Raw genomic sequence first — 25,840 nt, 5'->3', positions numbered from 1 at the left:
CTACCGCTCCCGGCGTGCAGCGCGGCGCGGCGGCAGGACCCGGGCTGCCCGGGCGCGCCTGCGGGGCCGCGGGGCCAGGCCGTGCCGGAGCGGGGCGGGGAGGGGAGGGGCGGCGGGGCCGCTCAGGGCGTCCCTCGGGCGCCTCCCGGCCCGACCGACCGCCGCTCTCTGCCGCGCCGCGCCGGTGCCGCCGCCCTCGTCGGGGCGGGGAGGCGGGTCCCGCCGCGATGCGGCTGCCCGTGCGCCGCCGCTGTCGCCCGCCCGCCGCCGCCTCCTGAGCGCCGCCGCAGCCATGGAGCGGAGGGCGGAGGCGCCGCCGCCGCAGGGCCTCGACTTCACCGTGGAGAACGTGGAGAAGGTGAGCGAACCGCCCCGAGCGCACCCGCGGCGGCGGCGGCGGGGCGGGAGGACGCGGCTGCGGGACGGTGATGCTGCCGCCGGGGTGCGGGGGCTGCGGCTCGGGGGGGTGGGGTGGGCACCTGCTCGGCGGTGCCGGGCCCGGGGGGGGGGCGGCGGGGCGGCATCCCCCCTCTCCTCCGCTGCCCGCAGCGGGGGCGGCGGGGACCCGCCTGCGCGCCCCAGGGGGGGTCCGGTGCGCGGCGCGGGAGGTGGAGCCGGCGGCTCCTGTGCGCCGGGACAGCCCGCAGAGGGAAAATGATGTGGCAGAAATGGGAGCAGAGGGAGGAGGTGTGTCTCCGACGGGCGTCCTCTGGGTCACCGTGCTGCAGCGCCGGGCAGGGAGAGCCTACGGGTCTAGTCCTGGCTGCTGGACCAGCAGTATCTGTGTGAAGCCCGGATCAGTGTCTCCATCAGGCAGGGAAGGGATCCTCACCAGGTGCTGGGAATTGGTGGGAATTAACGTTGGGAAAAGCCATCGGAGGGCGGATGGGCCAGTGATGTCCTTCTGAACCTGGAATCCAGCCTCCTTGCTCCTGCTGATGCTCAAGGCCCTCCTAAGCAGCTGCAGGGCAAGAGGAGCGAGGTCATGATGGCCGAAACCCGGGATCCAGGGAATGGCCACGGCAAACCGAGGCCTGCCAGCATTATACTACTGCTGGGAAGAGCCCCAGGCAGCCCCTACGTGACCTGGGGTTCATCACGGAGACCGAGCAGGGCACCTCAGCGAGCGCTGGGAGAGGCAGCCAAGCAAAAACCTTCCCTTGGGCCATCCTGGAGGTGAAGGGGGCAGGGCAGTGGAGGATGCATCCCTGAAGGGCAAACAGCAAGAGAGCGCTTCTCCCTTCCACTCACCCTGTAGCCAGACATCCGCTCGGAGACCGACAGCCTGTCAATCCACAGCTCAGTCCCCAGACAGCTAGTGGGAATCCCAGTGTCCTCATTTTTCCTCGATAAGAATAGACCGAGTTCCTTGCCAAAGCGATGCCCACGGGTGTGCTGGTGGGCACACGTCTTGTGTTTCACACCTGTGCCTCCCCAGCAGCCTCGCGGGAGGTGTCGGGTCAGGGATGTCAGGTTTGTAACTGGGCACCGGTTGCCTTTGTGGCTGCAGGTGAGACACAGCCCACCTCTGCCAGGGACAGAGCACGGCCGGGGGGATTAACTGATGTCTGGAAAATGCTACATTAATGCAACCTTCTGCAGCTTAATCTGCATATGTCCAGGGCTGCTGGATGATTCTGCCTTTGACTTCCTTTCTCTTCGGCAGACACAAACCGCTCCTTTGTTTGCACCAACAATGAAGCGCACACTTGCCCGGGAAGGGTGGGCAGTGCCAGGGTGGGGGGCGCCCGGCGCTGGCTGGGCGAGGTGGGGCTGTGCCGAGAGGCAGCTCGCCCTCACTGCGCTGCTCTGGATTTAGTCTCCTGCTGCCTGGGAGGAGGCAAAGATGCCCTCTAGGATGCTTCGATTCCCCTCCCCCAGCCTGCCCGGCTTCTCCCAGTCTCCACAGGCTTTGCCATCTTGCTGGTGTCCTCGGAAGGTGCGGCTGTGGACCGTGGCGGGGCTCTGCACTGCTGGCTGGGGGCAGCAGCACGGTCCCTGCGTAGGGGAAGAAATGTGGGGTGGGATCAGAAAAAAACTCAGAGGTTCAGCAGCTCAGAGCCCTCCTGTGTCTGTCTTTTGCAAGGGAGGGCTGTGGGGTGTTTCTGGTATAAAGCGAAGGAAAGGTGGGCTTTGCTGGGGGCTGGGCTGGTGGGAGGCGGGTGGGTAGAGCCGCTTTGTCAGAGGTGATGCTGGCACATAAATGAGGCTTCTACTGGCCTGGGCTCTTCTGCCTGCCAGGTTTTATGCATGGCTCTATTAATAACACTGAATACTGATTAAAGTCAGGGTTTGACTCCACTCTGAGTCAGTTAGCAGTAAGTGCTGGGGTTAGGAACAGCATAAGGAGCTGGTTATCTCTTAAGTCAGAGGGTCAAAGCCTCTCCAGGTCACCCGCAGTGAAAGTCATCGTGTGTGGCAGTTGCAGCCAGGGAAGTCTCTGGTTAGACTGTGCCCATCATGCTCTTCTGATGGTTTTTGTGGAGAAGATTCACATCTCTGGAAGACCCTTCTGTACCCCCCGCTGTTGTTCATTATGCAGTGGGCTGGGCAAATGCCCCCGCAGTTTTGCAGGGCTCTGGGTGCCCGTGTAGCTGAAGAGAATCATTGCTGTGTTTATCCAGCATGACCTGTGCGAGGGAGAGCTGGTTAGATCCCTCCAGCTGTGACCAGTGGTTGCAGGGAGGCGGGAGGGTGCAGATGCTGTAGGCTGGGCCCGTGTTGCCCTTTGTCAGCCAGCAGGTCTGAAAGCCCACAGGCAGCAGGCAGGCAGCTGCCTGTTCCTGAGGAGGTGTCAAGTTCAGGTGCTGCACTTCAGGAGCCATCTGAAAGTTGCTCCCTGTATTTTTTTTCTCCGTTTTTCCATAGGGAGCTTACTCGTGACACAGGGAAGGATCAGGGCTGCGCTGGGCTACTACTGCCCATTACAGTACAGTTACTGTGTCAGTGTCCCCCAGTCCCAGCGGAGGGTTGCTTGGCTGCTTTTTTGTTTTCTTCCAAGCCTGACCTAGATGCTGCTCTGGCTTCGGCACAGCTAGAGCAGGCTGGTGTGGCCACGCTGTGCAGACCTGCTGGGCGGCTGGCAGCTCGGGGATGGATCTGCTTCCCCTGCACCTGCTGCTGAGCAGGGCTCTGCTGCTGCGGTTGGAGGGAAGGGAAGGCTGGGCAAGCTGAGGGCTTCAGGGTGCAAGGGTGCTCAGCTTCCCTGTGCCTAAACGGTGCAGTCTGGTTCGTGACCTGCATGCGTTTTTGTGTGCCCACGAGCTGTCCCCAGCATGACTGACAGCCTGATGGTGGGGCAACGCTGCCCTGGGGAGGTGATGCTCCTGCTGCAGTATGAACCGTGCTCTGGTGAAGATGTATTGCAGACGTTCAGTCCCTGCTGGCTGTGTCCATTGTGAAGGAGCAGCGCACAAGCAGGACTTGTGTTTTTGGTTTCCCCCAGGTTAGGGGTGGCAGCACCTAACACTGCGCTGTTGGACAGAAGATGAATGTGAGACCCTCTTTACCTGTTTTCAGTGCAGTTGAGTCTGCACCAGCAGTATCCGCCTTTCTGAAATAAGAAAGAAGGCAGTGCCGTTCCTCCATGAGTTTCCCAAGTGCCTGCTCTTGCCCTCTTTTTTTGTCTGATTCCTTCCAGGTCTTTTCTCCCTTGGCCTGCATCTCATCCTCTGGGGTGTTTGTAATATTCACTGACGTCTTTTCGCTAGCACATTAGCGGTCTGGCATCTCTGGGCCTTCCAGATTGCCGTGTGCCTCTCTGGAGATGCCTGATGAATGCACAGAGTCTCTCCGGCAGGATGGGTAGGCGGGGTGTCATGGAGCTGACATCCGGAGCCTACCGTGATGGGAGAGGGGTGGCTTTGATCACTGTTCCTTGGAGATGCTGAGCCTCGGGGATGTGGCAGCTGCTGGGCTGCCTTCCACCCAGGAGGATGGGGAGGAGAAACCCAAGTGCATCTGCTTTCTTCAGAAAAAGGTTATTGCCTGTCTTCAGAAACCTGATGAAGACAATTACGATTACATCAGGGTCAGGGAATGGCATCCCCTGTCTGGTGCATCACTGGCAGCAGCTTGGCCACTTCTTCCTTAGAGGCAGCCCACGTATGTGAGATGTGGCTGCCGTGCTGGGGATGGTAAGTCAGGGGCCTCAGGAGGGGAGATTCTTGCAAAATTGAGGGAAGTGAGGAGTCACCTCGTTTAGTGTTTAAGCAGATCTTCACTGCAGAAGCAGGTTCCACCCAGACCCAACCTTTGTGTGGCGTGGTGGTGATGGGATGAGAGGGCAGCACCTTCTGTTTGCCAGGGCTTGGCTGTGCCCTACAAGGACCATCACTGGAGCCTCATCTTAGCTCCAATGTCTTACAGAGTGGGAATGGGTGGGATTGGTACCTGGGTGCCAGAAGGGATTCCTCTCTCAAAACACTTGTGAACTCGTTTACCGAAGTGATGGATAGAAACACGAGATGGTGGGCAGGGGTGTTTGGGTCACCCTTGCAAATCGTCCTGGGCTCTGTGCTCCCAGCAGGCTCTCTGGTCCTGCTTACTCTTCCTTGCTCACCACAGCAGTGGTGGCCCCTGGCCTGAGAGCGCATGCATCTCCTACAGCCCCCATCCCTGCTGGGGACCGCGCAGTTCCCTGCAAAGGGCTGCTGGCAGTGAAGCAGCAGGAGGGATGCCGAGGCTGCCAAGCTGCGTCTGGGCTGCAGCCCCTTCCGGACAGCTGAGGACTCAGCGTGGGCAAGCTGGGCTCAAAGAGGGGCTGCGAAGCAGCAGCATCTCTTATTAGGAGAGGGGGAAAAAATCCCTGTTCTTTGGGACTGCTGGCAAAGTGTGGGTCCCTTGAGCAGTAGCAGCATGCCTGGCAGCACACGCACGGCTTTATTTTGCATCCATTTGCTATCCTTGGCGATTCGGCAGGCTGCCGCCTTCCCGGGGCTGCTGGGTCCTCAGCCTGCCCCGCCGTGGCAGGGGGAGGATGGCTGCTGCGGGCAGGGGGGAGGCAGGGACGACATTCCCTTCACTCGGCAGAGCCGTGATAATGGCTGTGCTGTCACAGGCCTGGAGTGCCGGCGGTGCGAGTGCGTTCAGCTAGAAAAGACAGCGAGAGGCTGCAGCGGGAGGCATCCTGGGGCTCCTGCTGGAAGAAGGCTGGTGGCTGCTGAGGGGCCGTGGCTGCGGGCACAGAGCAAGCAGCAGAACAGGACTGTACTGAGGTTGCAGACCTCAGGGCTGTACCTGCTGTCACCTCCATTTGCACCCCTGGAGGAGACCCGTGTCCCTGTGGAGTCCCCCAGGAACAGCAGGCAGCATGCTCAGCTCTGTGGGGCTGAAGTCACACCTCTGGGGCTCCTCTTGCCCCCACAAACAGCACGGATACTACACCTCTATGCTGGGGACTCTATGTTAATGTATCTATGTGGTACAGTCAGGGAGACAGCCTGCTGGCTCTGGGCTCCCTGCACAAGCTCCAAGGAGTGAGAGCTGGGAGATTCTGGGCTCATAGCAGCTCCTTTACCCTCAGGATACTGGAGTGCAACCTAAGATCAGGTGCCTTTGCTTGGCAGTAACTCTGCTTGGACTGGTTCCCCTCCACCTCCCAAAGTGACCAGCCCGTGCTTCTGACCTGTGCCTTTTGGGCAAGCTGCCCTGCCCCAAGGCAGCTTGCTTGAGGGTAAGCTTACTTGGCTCTCTTGAGGGACTGATGCCACTCCAGTGACTAGAGCCTAACTGAGGCTTTGGCCACAGCTTTTTAGAGCAGGGAAGAACCATCATAACAAGCTTGAATTATTTGCAACCAAGCAGAGCTGATGTTGGAGAAAGCTCCTTCCCTGGCCAAAGGGCATAGCTGACAGCCGGGCTGTTTACCAGCTCTCACGTTACAGGTCTAATTGTGGAGGAGGCAGGTCTGGTGTCAGCCACCCGTTCAAATCAGAGTGCACAAAGCCTCCCTGTTAGATGTCACTGCCCGATTTCATGCCTTCTGCTTCTCCCTCCTGGCGCTAATGAGTTCCTCTCGTCATCTCCAGCTCTTCCTGATGGGCCTGAGAGTGCTGGCCAGCGCAGTGATGTCAAAGTCCAACAGCAGCCGGTGCTGGTGCCTGCCTCTGGGATGAGGATGGTGCCTTTCGTGCCTGGGGAGGAGTGTGCTGGGTGTTCAGGTACCCTTGGGCAGAGCACGGTGCCTTGCAGCCTCCTGTCCCAAGCTCGCAGCAGAGGATGGTGCTCGGACGATGTGCATGGTAGGCTAGGGAGAGACCCCTAGTCTTCTGCCAGGGGTTTCATCTGCTGCTTTGAGCTGGGCTAGGATGGTCCCAGTATTGATGCCCATCCTTGGAGGTCCTCTGGAGAGCTCTCCCCTGTCATGTAGAGCACCAGATGGGGCACGGTGTCAGTAGCCCCGGCATGTGTGCTGCCTTGCCTCTCTACCTGGCATCCTGCAGCAAGCAGGAACAGCCGTGCTCTGGCCAGGAGCCACCACGGCCGGTCCCATCCTGGACAGGGTGCTTGGGGAAGCGGGGTGAGAAAACCAGCAGACGTATTTTTCCAGAATATTCTTCTGACTTCCAACAGCTTGCTGTGTGACTCTTCAGCATCAGATTTGTTTCCATCCTATGAATAATTTAATGTAGTTGATAGACTGTGTCATCTCACCACTTACGCTCTTTCCTTGAGGTGCTGAGCAGTGGAGGCTCCAGCATATGTCCCCGGGGGCCTCCACTGGAAACCTCCTCAGAGGCTCTGTGAGGGAAGAGCTGTGCTCTGGGGTGGTGTTGCTGGGTGAGGATGCCTCTCTGGAGAGTTCACTGGTGACAGCAGGCGCTGTGTGCAGGGCAGAGCATGAGGGGTGCAGGGGAGGTGTTGGGGTGGTGGTAGGAAAGCCATCCACATGGCTGGAAAGCTGGTCCTGCCCAGGGAGGTGTCTTGTGACCTGATTGCTCACTGCTCCTCTAATGCAGTGGTAGTGACATCTCCCCAGCATGAGCGTTGAGGGGAACATCTACGATAGTGCTCCCTCTTTGCCATTGTTACGATGCAGCAGCTGGTTTTTTGGCATAGACAGTGCCAGAGTCTCTGCTGCAGGGGCTGCGTGCAGGATGCTCACACCTCAGCTTCACACTGGGCTCTGCCTGGTTGCTCGCTCCTCTCCCTCCAGTGGGGTGATCCCATGAAAGCACCAGGGTCTGCTTGCTTGGAGGCGTTGGCAGGATCAGGCCTTAGCCAGCAGTGCCGGCAGCCCCAGGCAGGTGGAGGATGAGCCCGCAGCCGCTTCCCAGTGGGCAGGCTGTACGGCAGCCTCTGCTCTGCTGTCCTGCCACGTTCCTCATCACCCACAGTGCTGTGTAAGGCACACCCCACACGCATGACATTCCGGGGGCTCGCTTTGGAGTGCCCAGAGTGTGTGTAGTGCCATGCTTTGCCTGCCCAGCGACTGTGAGACCATGAAGCAGCGGCCCTGCAGCCAGCAGAGGTGAGCGGCTGGGGAGCTGGTGGGTTGGGAGCCCAGCTCTGGAAGCCAGGTCTGGGCTCCACACATGGTGTGGTCTGTACTTTGCAAACCTCATACTGGATTAGAGGTTAGGGCTCCTGGGCCATGTGTACAGGTTGTGCCTCATAAAATATGATGAATAGGGATTTTTTTTGCCCCCACAATTTTCTAAGTGTTAGCAGGAAGACTATTCAAAATAGAAGAAATCAGTTAATTAGGGAATGCGTGGGGTGTAAACAGAGAGGCTGGGAGGAGGTGGGGAGGGTCCTGGGCTAGGGAGCAGGCAGAGGGGACCGCTGCCCGCCTTTGCACCTTGTTGGGGTGTCCAGTGAGTGGGGAAGGGAAAGAATGAGTGGGCTGTCACCGACTCTGAGAATCTCAAGTGAGATTTCTTTTGGAAAGAAAATAAGCAGCAAGCTCTGACGAGAGCAAGTAAGAGACTGAGCTGGTAACGGAGGAGATAGTTGGGAGCTCCAGCTCAAGCCCTGCTGCAGGATGACTCAGTCCTTAGCGAAAGAGCAGGGGTAGGAGCCAGGTTTTTACCACCAGGAGTGATTGAGCTTTTAGCACATCTGCAGCTACTGCTCAGTAGTGAAGTAAATGGTTGCTTTGATGGGAGGGGATGACAGTGCTTACCTCTGCCCCAGCAGCTGATTGATGCTTTGGGCAAAAGTCAGAGATAACTGGGAACAGAGGAAGGTTTCAGCTAGCTGCTGATAACTCATGGGCTCCCCTTGGCCACTCTGTTGGGACAGATTTCTCTCTCCCCGTGTCCTGCTTATCTAGGGTTAACCTTTTCTGTGTCAGGATACGTCTTTTAGTGGGACAGACGCCTGTCCCTCTGCAGACCACGTTGGCTGGCTCCGTCTCCTACAACGTACTCCATAACCTCTTTCTTTCTTACAAAGAGGTTATCCTCATTTTCCCCTGCCACAAAGTCTTGAACAGAGGTGTTTCAAATGATGGCCCGGGCAATGCCATCTCTCTAAGGTTCCTGCCATTTCATCCTGCTCTTTGGTCTTGTGCTGGGAAGCAGTGGGAGGCACAAGCACTTGCTTGGGAAGCTTGTTCCTGTGCCCCAAGCTGCCACCTCTGCATGCTTAAAAATAGGGTTTAAATCCTCTCCTGGGTACAAGAGCCACACAAGAATTTCATAGAGCTTTTTAGGGGGGAGGAGAGGGATATTTGAGACCTGGAGCCAGGTTGGGGACACAAAAAATCCTCTGCACCTGCTGGAATCATCCTCCTATTTGCTGGTGGGGTGTGACAGGTGCCTGATAGCCTGACAAATGCCATTGCTTTTCCTTGCTCCTGGCGTGTGCAGTCAGCAATTTGAAATGAAACACGCTGTGCCAGGCAGAAAACCTCGCTGCTGGAAGATGGATTCAGGCAAGGGGTAGTCACTCTCCCCCTCTGTGTGCGAGGACATCACTGGTTACCAGTTGCACCCACTCAGGATAAGTAACTAATCAATGTTGGCCTTAAGATCTATATAATATTCCTCTGCAAATAAAGCCTTACAGCCTGTGTGAGGCTGTTTACGTGGATCTGAGCTCTGCAAAGCAGTAACTAGATCTCCCAAAGCCATCAGAGCAGGTAAGTGATGTTCACCTTCTCCATACAGAGATGAAGTGAGCAGCCCCGGACTGTTGTGGGAGGTGGTGGCAGAGGCAGGGTTAGATGCCAGCACTCCTGGCTCAGCTATAACTGGGCAGGTTTGGGAATACTTCAAAGGGACTCTGTGGGGGATTAATTCCCAAGTTTAGTGACTGTGGGTTTCCAGGGCTCTGTACAATCTGACAGACAAAGATATCTGCAGCAGGTCTTGTGTTCCTTGGGCTCCCAGATGCAAGCTTTGAGCTGCATGTGCTTTGTGAGAGCTGGTGCACTCATAGCACCTGCCTTCCACCCCACCTGCTCTCAGGTGGGGTGGAAGGCAGGAGTGCTGGTGTCCCTTACAGCCCTCATGTGGCAGAGGGGTCCTGTGCCCACCCCAGTGACGGCGCATCAGCAGGGAAGCAGGCGAGTTCTGCATGGGTGAAGGCGAGGATGGGAGATGACTAAGGAAAAGAAATTTCCAGAGTGCAGCATGAGAGGAGGAGGGGAAGAATGCTTTGCAGGTCCTTGCCCGCTGACAGATCGCTCTCGCTTTGCTGAGAGTCCAAGGAGGGAGGCCAGCTAATGCAGGGCAACGCGGGGAGCGGGGCTGGCTTCGCAGGGCAGTGGCTGGCGGGCAGCCCGGACACTGGGCTCTGTCCCGCTGAGCCTTCCCCTGGCAGGACCAGCCACGGTGGTGTTCCTCGGCTGCTCTAGGATGCTTCCCTCTCTCTTCCAGGCTCTCCATCAGCTGTATTATGACCCAAACATTGAGAATAAGAACTTGGCTCAGAAATGGCTGATGCAGGCGCAGGTGTCCCCCCAGGCGTGGCACTTCAGCTGGCTGCTTCTCCACATGGACAAAGTGCCCGAGATCCAGTACTTCGGTGCCAGCGCTCTACACATTAAAATCTCCCGTTACTGGAACGACATCCCAGCTGACCAGTACGAGAGCCTCAAGTCGCAGCTCTTCACCCATATCACTCGCTTCGCCAGCGGCTCCAAGATCGTGCTGACCCGGCTGTGCGTGGCACTAGCCTCCCTGGCGCTCAGCATGATGCCAGAGGCCTGGCCCTGCGCCGTGGCAGACATGGTGCGCATGTTCCAGGCGGAGGACTCCAACGTGGACGGGCGAGCGCGGTGCCTGGCGCTGCTGGAGCTGCTGACGGTGCTGCCCGAGGAGTTTCAGACCAGCCGCCTGCCGCAGTACCGCAAGGGCCAGGTACGCAGCGTCCTGGCACAGGAGTGCGGCTCCGTCTTCCCTTTGCTGGAGCAGCTGCTGCAGCAGCAGGACTCCCCGGGTTTCATCAAGCAGAAGGTGTTGAAGTGCTTCTCCAGCTGGGTGCAGCTGGAGATCCCGCTGATGGACTGCGAGAACCTGATCCAGGCAGCTTTCACCTCTCTGCAGGACCCGGAGCTCTTCGACACAGCAGTGGAGGCTGTTGTCAATGCTATTTCCCAGCCCGATGCCCAGAGGTAAGGGCAGCCTCTCCCATGCGCTGCGGGCTGGTGCTCCTGGGCATTGGCAGGGGAATGGGGTAGGGAGGAAAAACCTCAGGCTTTTTTCTAGCTACCATCGGCCCTGGAGGTGATGATGACAGGTTTTAGAAGTGGGAGATGTTAAAAGCAGCCGGAGGTACTGGCTTCACACGGTTGGTCCTGGAACACTTTGCACCATGATTTACTTGTGGGGACCATGTAGCAGCCCATCTCCAACCCCCTGCTCTCAAGCAGAGGAGGATGCTCCCTTCTGGCTCCTTCTGTTGGATCCTGCAGCACCCAACCAGGGAGCAGCTGCCTGGCTCCTGCCAGGGGCAGTTCAGAGACCCTCCTCTGCCTCGTGCTGCTGGTCCAGCCAAGGAGCTGATTTGATGCGGAGATAGTAAAATCAGACCTGTCGGTCTTCTCTCGCTTCCTGGCTCCAACAGCTTGTGCCAGCAGAGGACTCGTCCTTTGTTTGTGGCTGTGGCTGCCCCTGGAGCTGCTGAGCTGGGAGCTGGGGCTGAGACAGGTTCTGCCAGGGCCGCACTGTGGGTCTCTGAGCTCGTCTGCTTGGCCGTGTTGTCTGAGCTGCTGTCAGCTCTCAGGACCGATGCCCGCAGAAGGGAAAGTACATCTCCTCCGGTTCGCATGGCCACATCCCCTCCTGGCTGCTTAGCAACCTTCCCCCCCGAAGAGGAGGGTTTCCTTGAAGGCTGAGCTGAGCTGCTGCTGCTGTGCGTCCCTGCGCATCGCTGCACATCGCGCAGGCTCCAACCCTCTGCAGCGGTGCGGATGCTGCTGCCGCTGCGGTTGTGAGTCCTGGTCCTCCCCTTGGCTCCAGGCAGGGGCAGCCGGCGCAGTCCCCGGCTCAAGGGCAGCCTGGGGCTGTCTTTTTCAATGACAAGGGGGTTGCATCTGGAGACTGCGAGTCCCAGCGCGCAAAGGGACACATCAGAATTTTGATGCGTTGCCAGGTGTGGGGAGAGAGTTGCTAGCATTCACAAGATGACCACAAACAGCTTTTCCTTGTACCTGGCAAAGGCTGTGGGCCGGCCCAAACCCTTGTAGTGGGATTAGTGCAGAAAATGAGAAGGTGAGAGGAGCTGACATGCAGTTCTGAAATGTTGAACTCTGTCTTCCTTCTTTCCATTTCCCTTGAGTCTCAGAGGTCCCTTGGCTGTGATTCCACACCTGTGTGCAGTACCCTGGCCCTGCAGCACTATTCTTCAGTGCATTAAAAGCCTGAGCTTTCAGCTGAGCTTTCAAAGTGAATTTTGGTGAGAAGTGTGGCTGACAGCGGAGTGTTCTCACTTGCTCCTGTGCTGACCCTGCCGTGCAGTTCCTGGCCCCATTCAGTCCTGCCACACTGGCTGCTCCCTTACAGCATCACCGGCACTTGCTCTCCGTCCCTCTCCCTGGAGGCATCATTGGCCACAGCAGAGCACCCTCCTGTCTGTAGGCGTGGGAGCAGTGGCCAGGGCGGGGTGGGCAGCTGGCCTGAAAGGCTGCCCAGTGTGTGGGCACGGGGACAGCGGTGGCATTGTCACAGGGATGCCCTGCCAGGCGGTGTGTGGTGTCAGCTGCTCCAGAGAAGAGCAGGACTGTGCTCAGTGCTGAGATTTGGGATGGCTTCAGGAGTGGGGTAGCTCATAGAACCACGGCTTCCCGGCCCCGGTGGGCTCTCTCTTCCCCTTTGTTCCTTGTGTCCTCCATCCCGTGTCCCTCCTCCTGCTTCCCCTGGTGCCAGCTGTCCCGCCCCTCTGGCTTTGTTCCTCAGCCACAGCAGATCCAGCTCTTCCCGGAGCCCCCAGGGAGTCTTCTGACCTTTCTGTCTTATGACAGTGTGGGAGAACCCTGCTGCTTTTCAGCAGCTCTCTGCCTCCACGGTCTCTCGCCTTTTCCTCAGGGGCCTGGCTCCCCAGTGCCCTTGGCCACAGGCTCAGAGCATCCTTGGTGCTGGGCTGCTGACATGGTCCTCTCCAGAGCTTTGTAGGGCATCGCTCTGTGAGAGGGTTGGTCTCGGGGCTCCCCGCTTTCCCATGGATTCCCCTGGGTGTTATGGACCCTGTGTCTTTCCTCCTTGCCCCCTCCCAGCTGACTTCATTGACATTGGTGTGGAGGTGATCATGCAGGTGTGCTTCTACTGTCAACAGAAGGCTCAGTGACTCATGAGCTTGGCTTCTGCCACTGAGGGTTAGGTAGCCTGGGGGCCATCTTCCCATGGGAGCACCACCTTGCAAGGCATCCCTCACACTGCAGCTCCTCAACCCGGGAGCAGCTGGCTGCAACTCTTGTCCAGGTAGAGAAGGGCAGGTGGGACCTCGTGGGCAAGGATCACCTGGCCATGGTGCTGCCTCACTCTTGGGTAAGTCGCTTGTGCCGGTGGCTTCTATTTCTCTGTGTGAGAGCAGCAACAGGTGGCTTTCCTGCCTCCGAGGTGTTACTAGAGATGATGCAGCAGAGATTTGTAGGTGCGAAGCGTTTGATCTCCTTAGCTGCCAGGTGGGTGGGAGCCCTTTGCACCCAGAGGGGAGGGGGTGTCTCGGGCACTTCTGGAGTGTGGACACCACTCCTCTGTTAGGATACAGCGTTCCTAAGAAGAAACCTTGGAGGCTTGGCCAGGAGCTTGCAACTGGAGCACCTCTGTGTGCGCCTCTGCTCTCGGGGTCAGTGGGAAGCTCCTCGAGTCACAGGAGGGCAGGAATGGAGATATTGTTGCATCTCATTTGCAGAGGAGACTTGGGCTGGATTTTCTGTCTCGTTTGAGGATTATCCCCTGGCTAAGCAGGTCAGAGAGCTCGGCGGCACGTGCTGCAGGGGGAGAGCTGGCACGCAGTGCTTGGCTGTGCTCCTGCAGCCTGGTGGGTAGTGTCGGAGGGGAGAGGGACCTCCACGCGGTGTGTGCCCATGGTGGGAGTTACAGAGCATGGGTGTCGGACACTGAACTGCCTCTCTGAAAGCAGCAAGGTGTTGCTGCAGTGGTGAAGCTGGCAGGATTGCAGGTGTCTGGGTGGGATTGCTTGGTGTCCATCCCATCCCTTCCTGGCACTTGGTGCTGAATCCCTGAAGAGGAATTGCATTAGAAGAATTTTGCAAGAGCTTCATTAGAAACAGGTTTTTAATATAGTGGGTTTTTTTTCATCAGGACATGGGTCAGATTTCAGATTAGGAAGGGTGAGCTTGTCCTGTGTGAGCTGCCCGTATCTCCCCTCCGCAGTTGTCCCCTGCACCATGGTGTGGTTTGGGAAGGGTTGTGAGCAGAGAAGGTGCTGGCCCTGTGGAGGGAGCTGTGGATGCTGCAGTTCACTGGGCTTTGAGAAGGGAACCAGATAAACTCACAGAAAAAAAATTCGCTCAGCTGCTAAATACCAAGATAGCAAATCTTGCTCAGGAAGGCTAACACAACTTGCTGGAGGGAGATACACGGGGAACCATCACCGTGTGGCTGCCACGTTCATGCACTCTTTCACAGGCATTGCCTGTCATTGGCTGCTGGAGACAGGCTGCTCAGCTGGGCAGCCAGAGGCTCGCCTGGGCTGGGCTGGGCTTGTCCTCTCCTGCCCAGTGCTGGGGTGCCAGGGGTGGGAAGCGGTGGCTGGCAGCAGGGCCGGCAGGCACACTGGCTGCCTCCTGGGGCAAGCTCTGCGCCTCATCAGGGCCACGGTGCCAGCCGGTCACTCGGGGCTGGGAAGCAGCATTGAGTAGGTGGGTGGCCTCCTGCTCCTGGGTGTGGAGGAGAGGAGCCCAGCTCCAGCTGGCTTGGCCATGGCTCTTGGGTGACTGGTTAAAGAAACTCAGAGTAGGAGTCTCCCTCCTCACTGTGGACTCTTACGTCTGCATAGGCAGTGAGCAGAGCAAGGTGGTGTTCAGGACGTGCTTCACCCAACCTTTTCTAGAAGTCTTCACTAACATGAGATGAGTTGCAGCATGGAAGCAAATCCAGGTGGCTCTCTCTGTTGGCTGTGCAGGGAGTCCAGGGAACTAGCTCAGGTCTAGGCATCTGCACTCTGAGTATTTCAAGGTAACCTGCAGAAGGAGGATCCTTGTTATAAACTCCTAAAGTCATGAAAACACCTTTAAGGTAATGTGAGCCCAGTGCTGTGGAGGAAGGACAGCTGTGCCTTACACTGGAGCAGTGGAAGGTCCCCTGTGCCTTTTTGTCAGCTTCCTTGGGCTGACCCTGATGGCAGCATTGGTTCCATGGGAGAGGACCTGGTGAATTCCCAAATTCTCCATTATCACAGTGCTCCCACACTGCTGTGGGCATCACTCATGGCTTCAAAGGCTTCAAAGTAGTTTACACCACCAGAGCAGCGCTCTCCCTGCGCTGGTGACACTGATGGCTTTGTTTGCTCCTACATCAGCCATAGCAAGAGCTGCCAGGGCGCTGGGCAGACCTACTGCTCCGGCGTGGATATGCAGCTGTCCTGGTGTCAGCACTTGCATCTCTTCCCCACGGTGAGCACAGGAGAGCTGGCATCATGTCTGCCTCCTACTCCGAGCACCCTTGACCCAGCACCTGTGTGCAGTGGGGCAGACAGGGAGTGTATGGAATAGCTGCAGCTCCGGATAACATGCCTCAGCGGGCAGGGAAATGGCAGGCTGCTCATCAGCCTCCGGCACGGCCTCTCTCCGGGGGCCCTGGGCTGCGTTTCACCTTGGCTGCCTCCTTCTCGTTGCCTTGGTTACCATCACTTACAGGCAGCGGCGCGGAGGGGAGGCTGATGTGCGTGATGTGATGTGGGAGAGCTGTGCCACGCAGGGCTGCGGCAGCCCGGGAGGGTGGGGGGCCAGGGGGATGTGCTGTGGGGCCAGCATCCTCTCTGGGTAGGAGTCCCTGAGGGTGGCTACCTGCTTCATCCTAGCCAGAGAGCACAATCTAGATGTGCCCATGCTGAAGAGTCACACGGCTTCCACTGGCCGTTCTGGCTGCGTCCATGGAGAGCTGAGAAGCACAGGCTGCAATCATGGTGGAAGGAGCCCGCAGGTCTGCCCTCAACGCCCTTCTCCCACTCCCCATCCCCGCCGATGCTACAGCACACAGGCACAGCTCGCTCGGGGCTGGTCATGGCAGTAACAATTTAGTGCTGGTCGGGGGGTGCTGGCAGCCCTGCCGACAGGTTTGGGCAGACAGAGGCAGATGCCCGCACCATGGTGCAGCGGGGGATTTGCACAGAGCTGATGGCCACTGGCTTGGACCTTCTCTTCACTTGCAGAGACTCCACTGTGAGAGTAGTCAGGGCTTCAGCCTTTGTCCTGATGCCACAGGCTGGGAGGAGAGTCCCTATAAGTGGTAGAGGCTCCTGGATGTGTCCCGTTGCACAAAGCAGCCTTCCAGTAGGGAAAGCTGGGCAGGAGCCCTGAGAGAGCATCAGGAGGGATGGATGCCCTGGCAGCCCATGCTGGTGAGGCAATGCCCAGCATTGATTCAAGTTGTGCTTGCAGGTACGTGAACACCCTCCTGAAGCTCATCCCCCCTGTGCTGGGGCTCCAAGAGCAGCTGCGCCAGGCGGTCCAGAGCGGGGACATGGAGACGTCGCATGGGATCTGCCGCATCGCTGTGGCCTTGGGGGAGAACCATTCCCGGTGAGTGCTGGGGATGATCCCCAGGAGAAGGAATGAGCTTGAAGCACCCCACTGTTCTCCACATGCTGCTTCGTCCAGGGCCTGTCCTGCACCCAGTGATGTGTGTCAGGGCAGGGGAGCCAGGCTTACAGCAGTGGTGCCACCCTGACCATGCTCTCTGCTCCCCAGGGCCCTCCTGGACCAGGTGGAGCACTGGCAGAGCTTCCTGGCCCTGGTCAACATGATCATGTTCTGCACTGGCATCCCTGGGCACTACCCTGTCAACGAAACCACCAGCTCCTTGACGCTCACCTTCTGGTACACTCTGCAGGTCAGTGGCCATCATGGGGCAGCCTGTCCGGATCCTGCGCTCCAGGCAGGGCCGGAGGCACTGGTGCACAGGGACTGGGGTCTGGCCTGGCTGTGTTTTGTCCCAGGGATTTCCGATGCCCCTGCTCCTCGCCTTGCACTCGCAGCCACTGCAGGGCACGTGCCTCAGAAATGCTGGCCCCGTGGCTTGCTTTTTCCACCTCCAGTCTTCCTTGGAAGTCTGAGCCAGCCTTTAAGGGCCTTGTTAACATAACTAATTAAAACTTCATGCTTTTTTTTTTTTTTTTCCCCAGCAGCAGATCTGGTTGTTTAGCTCCTTGCTGCATGGCTGCACTGGCTGCAGGCAGGGAGGAGAGCCCGTGCCAGCTTACCACAGGCTAGACCCTGCTGCCAGGCTGGTGGTCATGGTCTCTCGGAGGAGGAAAGAAGGCTAGGGGCTGCTAGTGTCTGCCTAGCGTAGGGTCCCTCTCTCAGGGCCAGTGTTCCCTGTGCCAGCAGAGCAGCCTTACCATGTCGTGCTCTATTTTTAGCCCCCATTTATCCCCCGCTCTGTTCTTCTGCAATCTAATGCAGAGTGGCTGAGCGTGGGCAGGGAGGGGGGCGATGTCGGCGCCGTGCCGGCAGCTTCTCTGATGCACGGGGCCAAGCTGAGGCTCCCACCTCCTCTTGCTGCTTCTCCGGATGGGTCTGAGGGTGTGAGAGCAGGCAGGAGAGCACTGTGCTCCCCAGGCACCCATCCCAGCCTGCCTCATAGAGGGTTTGAGGCCCATGTGCAGGAGCATGTTCCCGAGGCTGGGACACAGCAAGGACAGTGCGATCCCACTGTAGTGGTGCTCAAACACCTGAGGGTCTGCCCGGCTTCTGGGGCTTCTGGCATCTTGCCTCCAGATAATGCTGCTGCTGCAGAAGGGCTCAACATCAGGTGGACCTTGGGAAGCTGGAAATGCAATCTCTGAGGTGTGACAGGTCCCACTAGCCCTGGGCGATGTCCCTGAGTCCCCTGTGCAGCAGGCGTGCTAGCTCCATTTTCTTTCTCCTGCAACACCTGATGTATTCCTCCTCCTGCTGCCAGGACGACATCCTCTCCTTCGAGCCAGACAAACAGGCGGTGTACCAGCAGGTCTACAGGCCTGTCTACTTCCAGCTGGTGGACGTGCTGCTGCACAAAGCCCAGTTTCCCTCCGATGAGGAGTATGGCTTCTGGTCTTCGGATGAGAAGGAGCAGTTTCGGATATACAGGTACAGCTGGGAGGTTTGGGTTTGCTTGTCAGGCAGGCGAGGATGCAGGCAGCATCCTGCCACCCTGGAGGCTGAGTGCTGTGGGGAGACCCAAGGAGGGACACAAGAGGAGATTCCTTCCACCAAGAGCTGTTTTGGCTGTTCTGGTGATATGGAAACAAGCTGGTCTTTTGGCATGGCACCAGTTGCCCAGCCTAGGAAGCCCTGGGACCACTCCATATTGGGCTAGGGCAGCATGCCTGTGCAGGCAGTGTCTGTGCCCTGCCTGGCAGTGGGAGGGGAAGTAACGTGTCCACCACATGTGGAGCGCTCTGTAGGGGATGGGGCCAGCATTTGGAGACCCCTCTGTGTTCTCTGCAGGGTGGACATCTCTGACACGCTGATGTACGTGTACGAGATGCTGGGAGCTGAGCTCCTGAGCAGCCTCTATGACAAACTGGGGCGTCTCCTGACCAACACGGAGCAGCCATCCACGTGGCAGGTGAGTGGGGGGACCCAGGCACCAGGCTGATGGCTACCAGCCCCTCAGGGACCTATCCTCACCATGGGGCGTTGAGAGCAAAAGGGCATGATAGAGGCGAGGAACACGATCACCTTGCCCACACACATGCAGGTTCTCTGGGGTCTACTGGGGAGAGGAACAGGTCTTCTACCTCCCTGTCCTTAGCACTGCCCAGGGACCAGCCGCTTCAGCCACTGTAGGGGTCTGAGCTAGTGCCTGGAGCGGGCATCAGGGGTCAGTGCATGGCTCTGACAGTGCCTTTCCTCCCCTGGCAGCACACAGAGGCCTTACTCTATGGCTTCCAGTCCATTGCTGAAACCATCGACGTGAATTACTCTGACGTGGTGCCGGGACTGATTGGCCTCATTCCCCGGATCAGCATCAGCAACGTGCAGCTTGCCGACACCGTCATGTTCACTATCGGTGAGGCCTTTGCTCGTGTGCAGGCTGGGCTGGGGAGGGGGAGCCCCTCTGAGACCGCTCCTTCCCAGCCATAACAGCGGTGAAGAGTGAAGCTGAGCATCCCAGGACATGGGGAGCAACAGCCCATGGCACAGTCCTTCGATCTGATCCTGTTTGTGTGTGCAGGGGCCCTGTCAGAGTGGCTGGCTGATCACCCCGTCATGATTAACAATGTGCTGCCGCTGGTGCTCCAAGCCTTGGGCAACCCTGAGCTCTCCATCTCCAGCGTCTCTACCCTGAAGAAGATCTGCCGGGAGTGCAAGTACGACCTGCCGCCCTATGCTGCCAACATTGTCGCTGTGTCACAGGTAGGAGCTGGATGCAGATGGAGCTGGGATGTGCTCTGTGCACACCCTTTCCTCTGCAAGGATCAGGGCAGGGAGATGCAAAGCAGCAGTTCGGGGCATCTTGCTTGGCATGGGGCACTTGTTGTCTGTCCTGTTCCTAGGCCAGTAGACCCAGGTGGCAGGCCCTGTGTTCTGCTGTGAGTGTAGAAATGGCAGGCGGTGGCAGACACGACTGCCAAGGGGTCTGCTGGGATTGCACTTGGGCATCTATCCTTTCCCCGGGGTTTTGTTTGCCTTGTTGGCAGCAGCATCCTGCCAGCTCTGCACCCGTCAGGCAGCTGGTGCCGCTGCTGAGCGTCTTGGGGGACATCCTGGTGTTCAAGCCTCTTCATGGAGACTGCGCTGGTCCCTGCAGAGCCAGGGCAGCTTGTCTTGTGCTCCATCTTGGCTCTCAAGATCTGGGACAGATGGGGCTCTGAGTCCCAAGGCACTAGGAGGAGGGGTGGGCTTGGGTGAGCTGCCAGGGTGTGCATGGGAGCAGAGGGGCTGGTGGAAGGCATGACTCTGCTTTTAGAGCCTGGGGCACACTGTCACTGGAGTAAGGAAGCTCTGACTGAGGTTGACTCCTTGAGCCATCCTGCTGTAGAGCCCGTCCAAGCCAGGGGCTCCCCTCACTGGGTGGCTGAGTGGGCTGGCTTGGGGAAGAGCTTACCAGGGGACAAGGATTTTGCTCCCTGCCTGTGGTGGGTTGTGGGCAGTGCATGCCACTTGTCTGTGCCCACTCTGGTGTTGGTTGTCTTGATCTCCTGTGTCATTCCTGCCTCCTGGAATGGAAGGGGCTTTCTGCAGCACTCACCTTCCTCTTTTTCTCTCCCCTTCCCTTCTTTGGCAGGAGGTGTTGATGAAGCAGATTCACAAGGTAAGAGGGACTGGCTCACACCTCTGTCTGGTTCTGCTTGCCCCCCCCGTACCCCTTAGTCGTGCTCAGCAGAAGACGTGAGGGGTGCCATCGTGAGTTGGGCTGTCCCTGGAGGAGAGCTCAGTGCTGCAGCCATCGTGTGCGGGACTGGGAGTACCTGCTGGCTGCCTCTCACCACGCTGCCAGGCTCCCACTGCACATGGGCTGGGGTCTTACTGGGTGGCATGTCCCCATAGAGAGGGAAGCCTCCAGGGAGGCCTAACTCTAGCAGTTCACAGTCCCTCCAAGCCCAAGGATGCCGAGGCAGCAGGCATGTCTTCAAGAGGAAGAAGAAGGGAGATGAGTGTGGGGACAGAGCCCAGGCTGTGCCTGTCAGCAGTATGGGATGGGATGCTTGACCCCCAGGGTCTGAGACAAGCTGTGCAAAGGATGGTGTGCTGAGGTAGGGTGAGTGGTGCCAGCATGGAGATCTGGTCTTTCCTTGGTGGATTGCTGGGAAGAGGCCAGGTGTGCTGGTGACAGAGCACCCGTTCCCTGGGTTCTGCCATGCTGGTAGGGAGCTGCTGATAGGGAGCTGCTCCCCTTTCCTGCAGTGAGATGCACCTAGAGTGACCCAGATAGTGTGGCTCAGGAGCTGCAGCCCACCAGGTCCTGGCTTTGCTGGCTGGGCCCCCAGCAGTTGTCTTAGCTAGCATGTGTGTGGTAGGGCTGCAGGCTGGGCAGTGACATGCCCCGTTGTGTCCCCTCTCTGTCCCAGACGAGCCAGTGCATGTGGCTGATGCAGGCTCTTGGTTTCCTGCTCTCTGCGCTGCAAGTGGAAGAGATCCTGAAGAACCTGCACTCCCTGATCACCCCCTACATCCAGCAGCTGGAAAAGCTGGCTGACGAAACGGTGAGTGCCCTTGTGCTACCTCCATCCAGAAGTGGCTTCTCCTGCTGGCTGTAACCCTGGGGCTGCTTTGTTGAAGCAGAACTCTTGAACGTGGACTCGAGAGAGCACAGTGTAGGGAACCCCTCTCTGGCTCTTTGCCTCTGCAGTCCTGGTTCCTCAGGATCCCAAAGGCATGATGGTGATTAAGCAGCACAGTCTGTGTCATGGTTTGACTTTATTTTCCCTGGCAGCCCAATCCCTCCAACAAGCTGGCTATCATCCACATTCTGGGCTTGCTCTCCAACCTCTTCACCACCCTGGACATCAGCCACCATGATGATGACCACGAAAGCACCGAGGTCAAGAAACTGCCTGTGCAGCAAGGACCCAACCCAGTGAGTAGAGTGCTCTTTGCCACAGCCTTGCCAAAGCCTCGCTGTTCACTGCTGGTGCCTTAAGGAGAGGGGGGTTAATGGGGAGTGCAGTGTGTACATGAAGAGGGTAGTGCAGGTGTATTCCAGCTGAAACAGCTCCTTCAGCTCATCCCACTGCTTCTGAGGTGGGCAGAGGGGCTCTGCCAGATCCCTCTTGGCTGGGTGCTGCTCTGGAGGACAGCCCGGGCACTGTCTGCCAGCTTTGAGCTGTGCTAGGATGCTTCAGCAGGGAGGAGAGCTGCCCAGCTGCGGAGGGGAAGGAGGCAGTGGTGCCTGAAGCTTTGAGCCCAGGCCATGCTTAGTTTTGAATTTCCCTTCCCCGGTGCTGTTGGGGCCAATTCTCTTCAGTCCCTCTCCTTCCTTACAGGTGGTGGTGGTTCTGCAGCAAGTCTTCCAGCTCATACAGAAGGTCCTCAGCAAGTGGCTGAATGATGCCCAGGTGGTGGAGGTAACCAGGCTCTTCCTGAGTACTGCCTGCAGCTCTGCCTGTCCTTGCTGACCTGTACTGGGGACAGCAAAGGACAGACACTGGGTGATGCCCTGTCAGAGGGGTGTCTTTTTGGGTTGTCCAGACCCATGCTGCTTGCTATCACCAGCAGCGTCTGGCCGTTCTTGTCTGTCTTGTGCCCTCATCAGCTCTGCTCCTCTCCAGTTACGGAGGCCCTGCCATCAGCAGGGACATGGGATATGGGGTCTGTCAAACCTGTGTTCCTTAAGGGGAGAGCTCTGCTCTGCTCTGGACCTGTGTCATCTGGTGTTTCTCCAGTTCGCTCAGTCCAGTAATACCCGTGTGCAGTGTCCCACCAACCACTCGGAGAGCCTTTCTGCAGCAGTGCGAAGGGTGTTTCCCAGTGTCTGGGACCATGCTGTGCTGCAGGGCAGGGCACCAGTACCAGCACAGGTCTGAGCCCTCTGCCTGACTGGTCCCTGTCCCCATTACCAGCTCTTCCCTCCCTTGGGACCCATCCATCAAGCCCCAGACCCCTGAGAGAGGTCTCCTGATGTCCGTTGCTCACACTGTCCTTCTCTCACAGTCTGTCTGTGCCATCTTTGAGAAGTCCGTGAAGACCCTCCTGGATGATTTTGCCCCCATGGTGCCTCAGCTGTGCGAGATGCTGGGGCAGATGTACAGCACCATCCCCCAGGCCTCTGCCATCGACCTCACCCGGCAGGTACTGGGGCTGCTGCTCCCCAGGGAGGCTGGGGGCACGCAGGGCCAGCAGCAGCTTCAGTCCTCCTCTCTCTCTTGCAGCTGGTTCACATCTTTGCCCACGAGCCTGCCCACTTCCCTCCCATCAAGGCCCTCTTCTTGCTCGTTACCTCAGTCACGCTGACCCTCTTTCAGCAAGGTACGTGGGATTAACTCTTCTTCGCGCTGGGGCTGTTGTCAGGCTGTTGCATGCATGGAGTCTGGAGGCGTCTTACAGGAATGGCTGTTTTCACTCCTAGCTAAGCTAATGGGGCCATCTCTGTTTCTTGGATTCATCCCAACCCCTGGAAGGTGGGTACCTTCCTTGCAGGGCAGCAGAAGCAGGAAACCCCCGGGTGAGACTCTGGACTGCTGTGACAGCCCCGCTTCTGCAGCAGGGCTGGGCGTTGTGTGCTGCAAGGGTCAAGCTGGAGCTCTAGTCCCGCTTGGCAGAGAGGCTGTGCTCCCTAGGAGATCCCAGGGCTCCTCCCGGGGTCAGTTGGTGCTCATAATGGCCAGGAATCAAGCCCTCGCACAAGCAGGAGGATGTGTGTGTGAATATGTGGGAAAGAACCTTTTCAGAGTCACTGCTGGCCACCAAGTCACTGCTGTGATGCTGAGGATGCTGGCATCCTCCCGCAGGGCAGGGGCCCCCCTTTGGCTTGCTGCCTGCACTACAAAAAGCGAATGGGGTTAGGACAGGCCCTGCCACGGCTCCCCTCAGCCTCTTGGTGACTTGCCCCATGTTGGGGACAAACATACCTTGGAGCTGCTGGCTCTGGTCGTTCAGCAGCTCCATTACAGTCCCCAAGGGATCTTGTCCTTTGCTCATAGACGGGTGCCAGGTAGGGTGATGCCATCCCCCAGTACAAGGCTCAGAGCTCTCTAGGGAGGTGGGGGAGATGTGAGGACCCCTGCTTCATCATCACGCCACGGTCCGAGCAAATCCGCTGCGCTGAGGTGTCACTGGGGTCAGTGACAAGCGAGCCGGGCTTACCCGGAGATCAGGTCCCTGCTTCTGCCAGCAGCGTGTGGATGTGTCTACGCTGAAACCCTTTTGGCTCGGTGCCCGGGGAGGTGACGATGCCTCTGGGCAGCAGCGGACATGTCTGCAGGAGGAAAGGGGAGGGGACAGAGCCAGAGCTGTGCCAATGCTTGGATGCGAGCTTCGCTCAGGCAAGCGGCTGTCCAGCTCGCTGTGTGCCCGGACTGTGTGCTCCCACCCACGCCGTCGGGTGGCCGGCCCCGAGCAGGGGGAGCCCCTTCTGCTGAGCCCACGGGCGGCAGGAGAGAGGGGGACACCTGACCCCACAGGGGCCAAGACGCGTCTGTGCACAGTCAGATGCCAAGGTAGGGTGAGTGGTGCTGGCATGGAGATCTCTGGGCATGGAGCTGCTCTCTCCCAGGAGGATGCTGGAGGAGATTTCCAAGAGGGTTCTGGACTCAGGGTCTCGGAGAGCATCTGGGAATGGGGCGGGAGGGTGACTGTGCCAGGGGCTCCTGAGCAGCTGGTGCTGGTGACAAGCATGTGCACGCCTGAGCCCAGCCGGGCCTGTCAAGCGTTTGCTGAGGTGTTGTCGTTCACTTGCAGTTATCTTCCAGGACCAAACGGTGCTCTGAAGACACCCGCTCAGTCCCCACAGTGCAAAAGCTCTAATTCTCCTTGTGGAGATGGTGCCCAGCTAGCCCCTGCTCCTCCTCCTCTTCCTCCCCAAGGACATGAAGATCTCCTTGGCTCTGCAGCACCCAGGTGCTAGCCGGAGACCCTGGGGCTTCAGACCCTTTCCTTTGCAGTTTCTTTCTGTTCTTGGGTTCTCCAAGTTTCATGATTTTTTGTATGTTTTGTTTCTTTAACTTGCTTCAAGCTGCTCATGTTGCCCATCCCCTTCCCCACACACCCCTCCTCCCTTACACTCCTGTTTTCACTTGTAAATTCTTTCTGTATCACATAACTATATGATGTTGAGTTGCTGTTTGTATGATTTTTCTCTTAAGTTACATCTTTATTATATTTTAGGGCCCAGGGATCATCCTGATATTGTTGATTCATTTATGCAACTCCTGGCACAGGTGTGTTTTAGTTTCTTATTCATTCACTTTCTGTTCTCTCTCTTTCTCTTTTTAATTCAATTTAAACCTATTTTTAGCTTTCTGTTGACAACGTTTTTTTCCTTTTAGTTGAATATCGAGTTTCTCCATCTGTTTCCGTGGAAGTTGAAAACAAAACATTCTCCTTTAGTTCTGGGTTTGCACCATCCCCAGGGCAGTGCCCTCCTCTGCAGGGCAGCCTCCAGCTGCCACCCCCTCGCCTTGCCGAAGCTGGCGCGGGGTGCTTGGGGCTGCTGCTGTGGTCACCCTCGGGTGACAGACAAATTAGAGCATTAAGTGGATGTTTTCCGACCCATTTACCTGCCCTGCGATGGGTCCTCTGGAGCAGGGAGAGGCTGAGCTGGCTGCTTTGCCCCAGGACCTGTGGGAGGAAGCCCCTGCCCACAGTAGCAGGCAGCTGCCGGGGTTTGGCTCTGAGCAATGTGGTTGTAATGGCATCTGGACCTGCCAGGGTGCCACGCTGCCTCCCGCCCCGGCAGCCTCTCGGGGTGGCAGCAGCTCCTGCACCTGCAGCCTGGGAGTGCTCCCGTGCCGCTGGCTCGGTGGCACACAGCGACCACTTGCATTGGCGTGACGGGGACCGCGGGCTGGCGCGTGGGGCTGGCACTCTTGTCACCACTGGCAGCGGGCAGGCAGGGCTGGCGCTGTGCTCTGCTCTGGGAGCAGCAGGAGCCCAGCATGCTTCTCAGCCTGCTGTGGCCCTTGAGGGAGAAGCCCTGGTATCCTCGACACGCTCAGTGCCCCCCTTGGAGATACATCCCCTGGCACCTACCCAGAGGGTGAGTCGGTGGGCAAGGAGGGGCTGGAAAAGTAATTTTCTGCTTCATTTCTGTAATGACAAGACCTCTGTCCGTGTGTGCTGGCCCAGTGGCTGTGCAGGGGCACCCACCCAGGCAGCTGCCAGAGCTTGGCTGTCCTGCCCTTGCTGGCAGCCCAGGAAGGGTGCCTGGCATGTCTGGGTGCTAAGCCGTCAGCCCCCTCCAATGGCAGCTCGGCCCTCTTGTGGGTCTTGTGGGATGGAGCGGGTGAGGGGGCTGCACTTCACCGCCCTGGGCAGGGTCTGCTCCTCATGGGTCTCACCTTGATGCCCAGATCCTGTTGAGACCCATCGCATCTCGCAAGCTGTATCGCGCTGTTTTCTTCCCTGCTTTTCCTCTTGAAAAACATAATGTAATCAAGGTTATTGGAAGTCATTCGCAGCTTTAGCCGGTGCTGGTTTTGGAAGCTGTGACCTTTTAACAAGAGTTTTGAACATGATGGGAGAATTGGTGAATGGGGTCTGTGCATGAAGTTCATGGAGATGTCCTCCCTGACTGCTCAGCGCTGGTGGGACCTCCGCTTGGGCACTGTGTCCAGTTCAGGGCAC

General features: G+C 58.2%; 1 protein-coding gene across 3 annotated transcripts in view; it reads left to right on the top strand.

The window, feature by feature from the left end:
* Window positions 1–113: 113 nt before the first annotated feature.
* The window catches only part of IPO13 (importin 13), a 31,731-nt gene continuing 6,004 nt past the window's right edge, over window positions 114–25,840 (top strand). The window contains exons 1-15 of one of the 3 annotated variants that reach the window (XM_074876221.1): window positions 114–358; window positions 9,825–10,561; window positions 16,013–16,153; window positions 16,322–16,463; window positions 17,535–17,701; window positions 18,062–18,182; window positions 18,479–18,626; window positions 18,792–18,973; window positions 19,845–19,871; window positions 20,629–20,763; window positions 20,994–21,137; window positions 21,544–21,624; window positions 22,211–22,348; window positions 22,429–22,525; window positions 24,383–24,435. In XM_074876221.1, coding sequence (XP_074732322.1) covers window positions 293–358; window positions 9,825–10,561; window positions 16,013–16,153; window positions 16,322–16,463; window positions 17,535–17,701; window positions 18,062–18,182; window positions 18,479–18,626; window positions 18,792–18,973; window positions 19,845–19,871; window positions 20,629–20,763; window positions 20,994–21,137; window positions 21,544–21,624; window positions 22,211–22,348; window positions 22,429–22,525; window positions 24,383–24,435 — 2,379 coding nt within the window. In that variant the 5' untranslated portion in view covers window positions 114–292. The remainder of the gene's footprint in view (window positions 359–9,824; window positions 10,562–16,012; window positions 16,154–16,321; window positions 16,464–17,534; window positions 17,702–18,061; window positions 18,183–18,478; window positions 18,627–18,791; window positions 18,974–19,844; window positions 19,872–20,628; window positions 20,764–20,993; window positions 21,138–21,543; window positions 21,625–22,210; window positions 22,349–22,428; window positions 22,526–24,382; window positions 24,436–25,840) is intronic. The other 2 variants (XM_074876222.1, XR_012629840.1) reach the window with 2 other exon arrangements.

This window comes from Strix uralensis, chromosome 8 (genome assembly GCF_047716275.1).
Source record: "Strix uralensis isolate ZFMK-TIS-50842 chromosome 8, bStrUra1, whole genome shotgun sequence".
NCBI classification, from domain to species: Eukaryota; Metazoa; Chordata; class Aves; order Strigiformes; family Strigidae; genus Strix; species Strix uralensis.
Note: the sequence above shows the minus strand (reverse complement) of the source record. Positions and strands in the feature narration are given on the sequence as shown.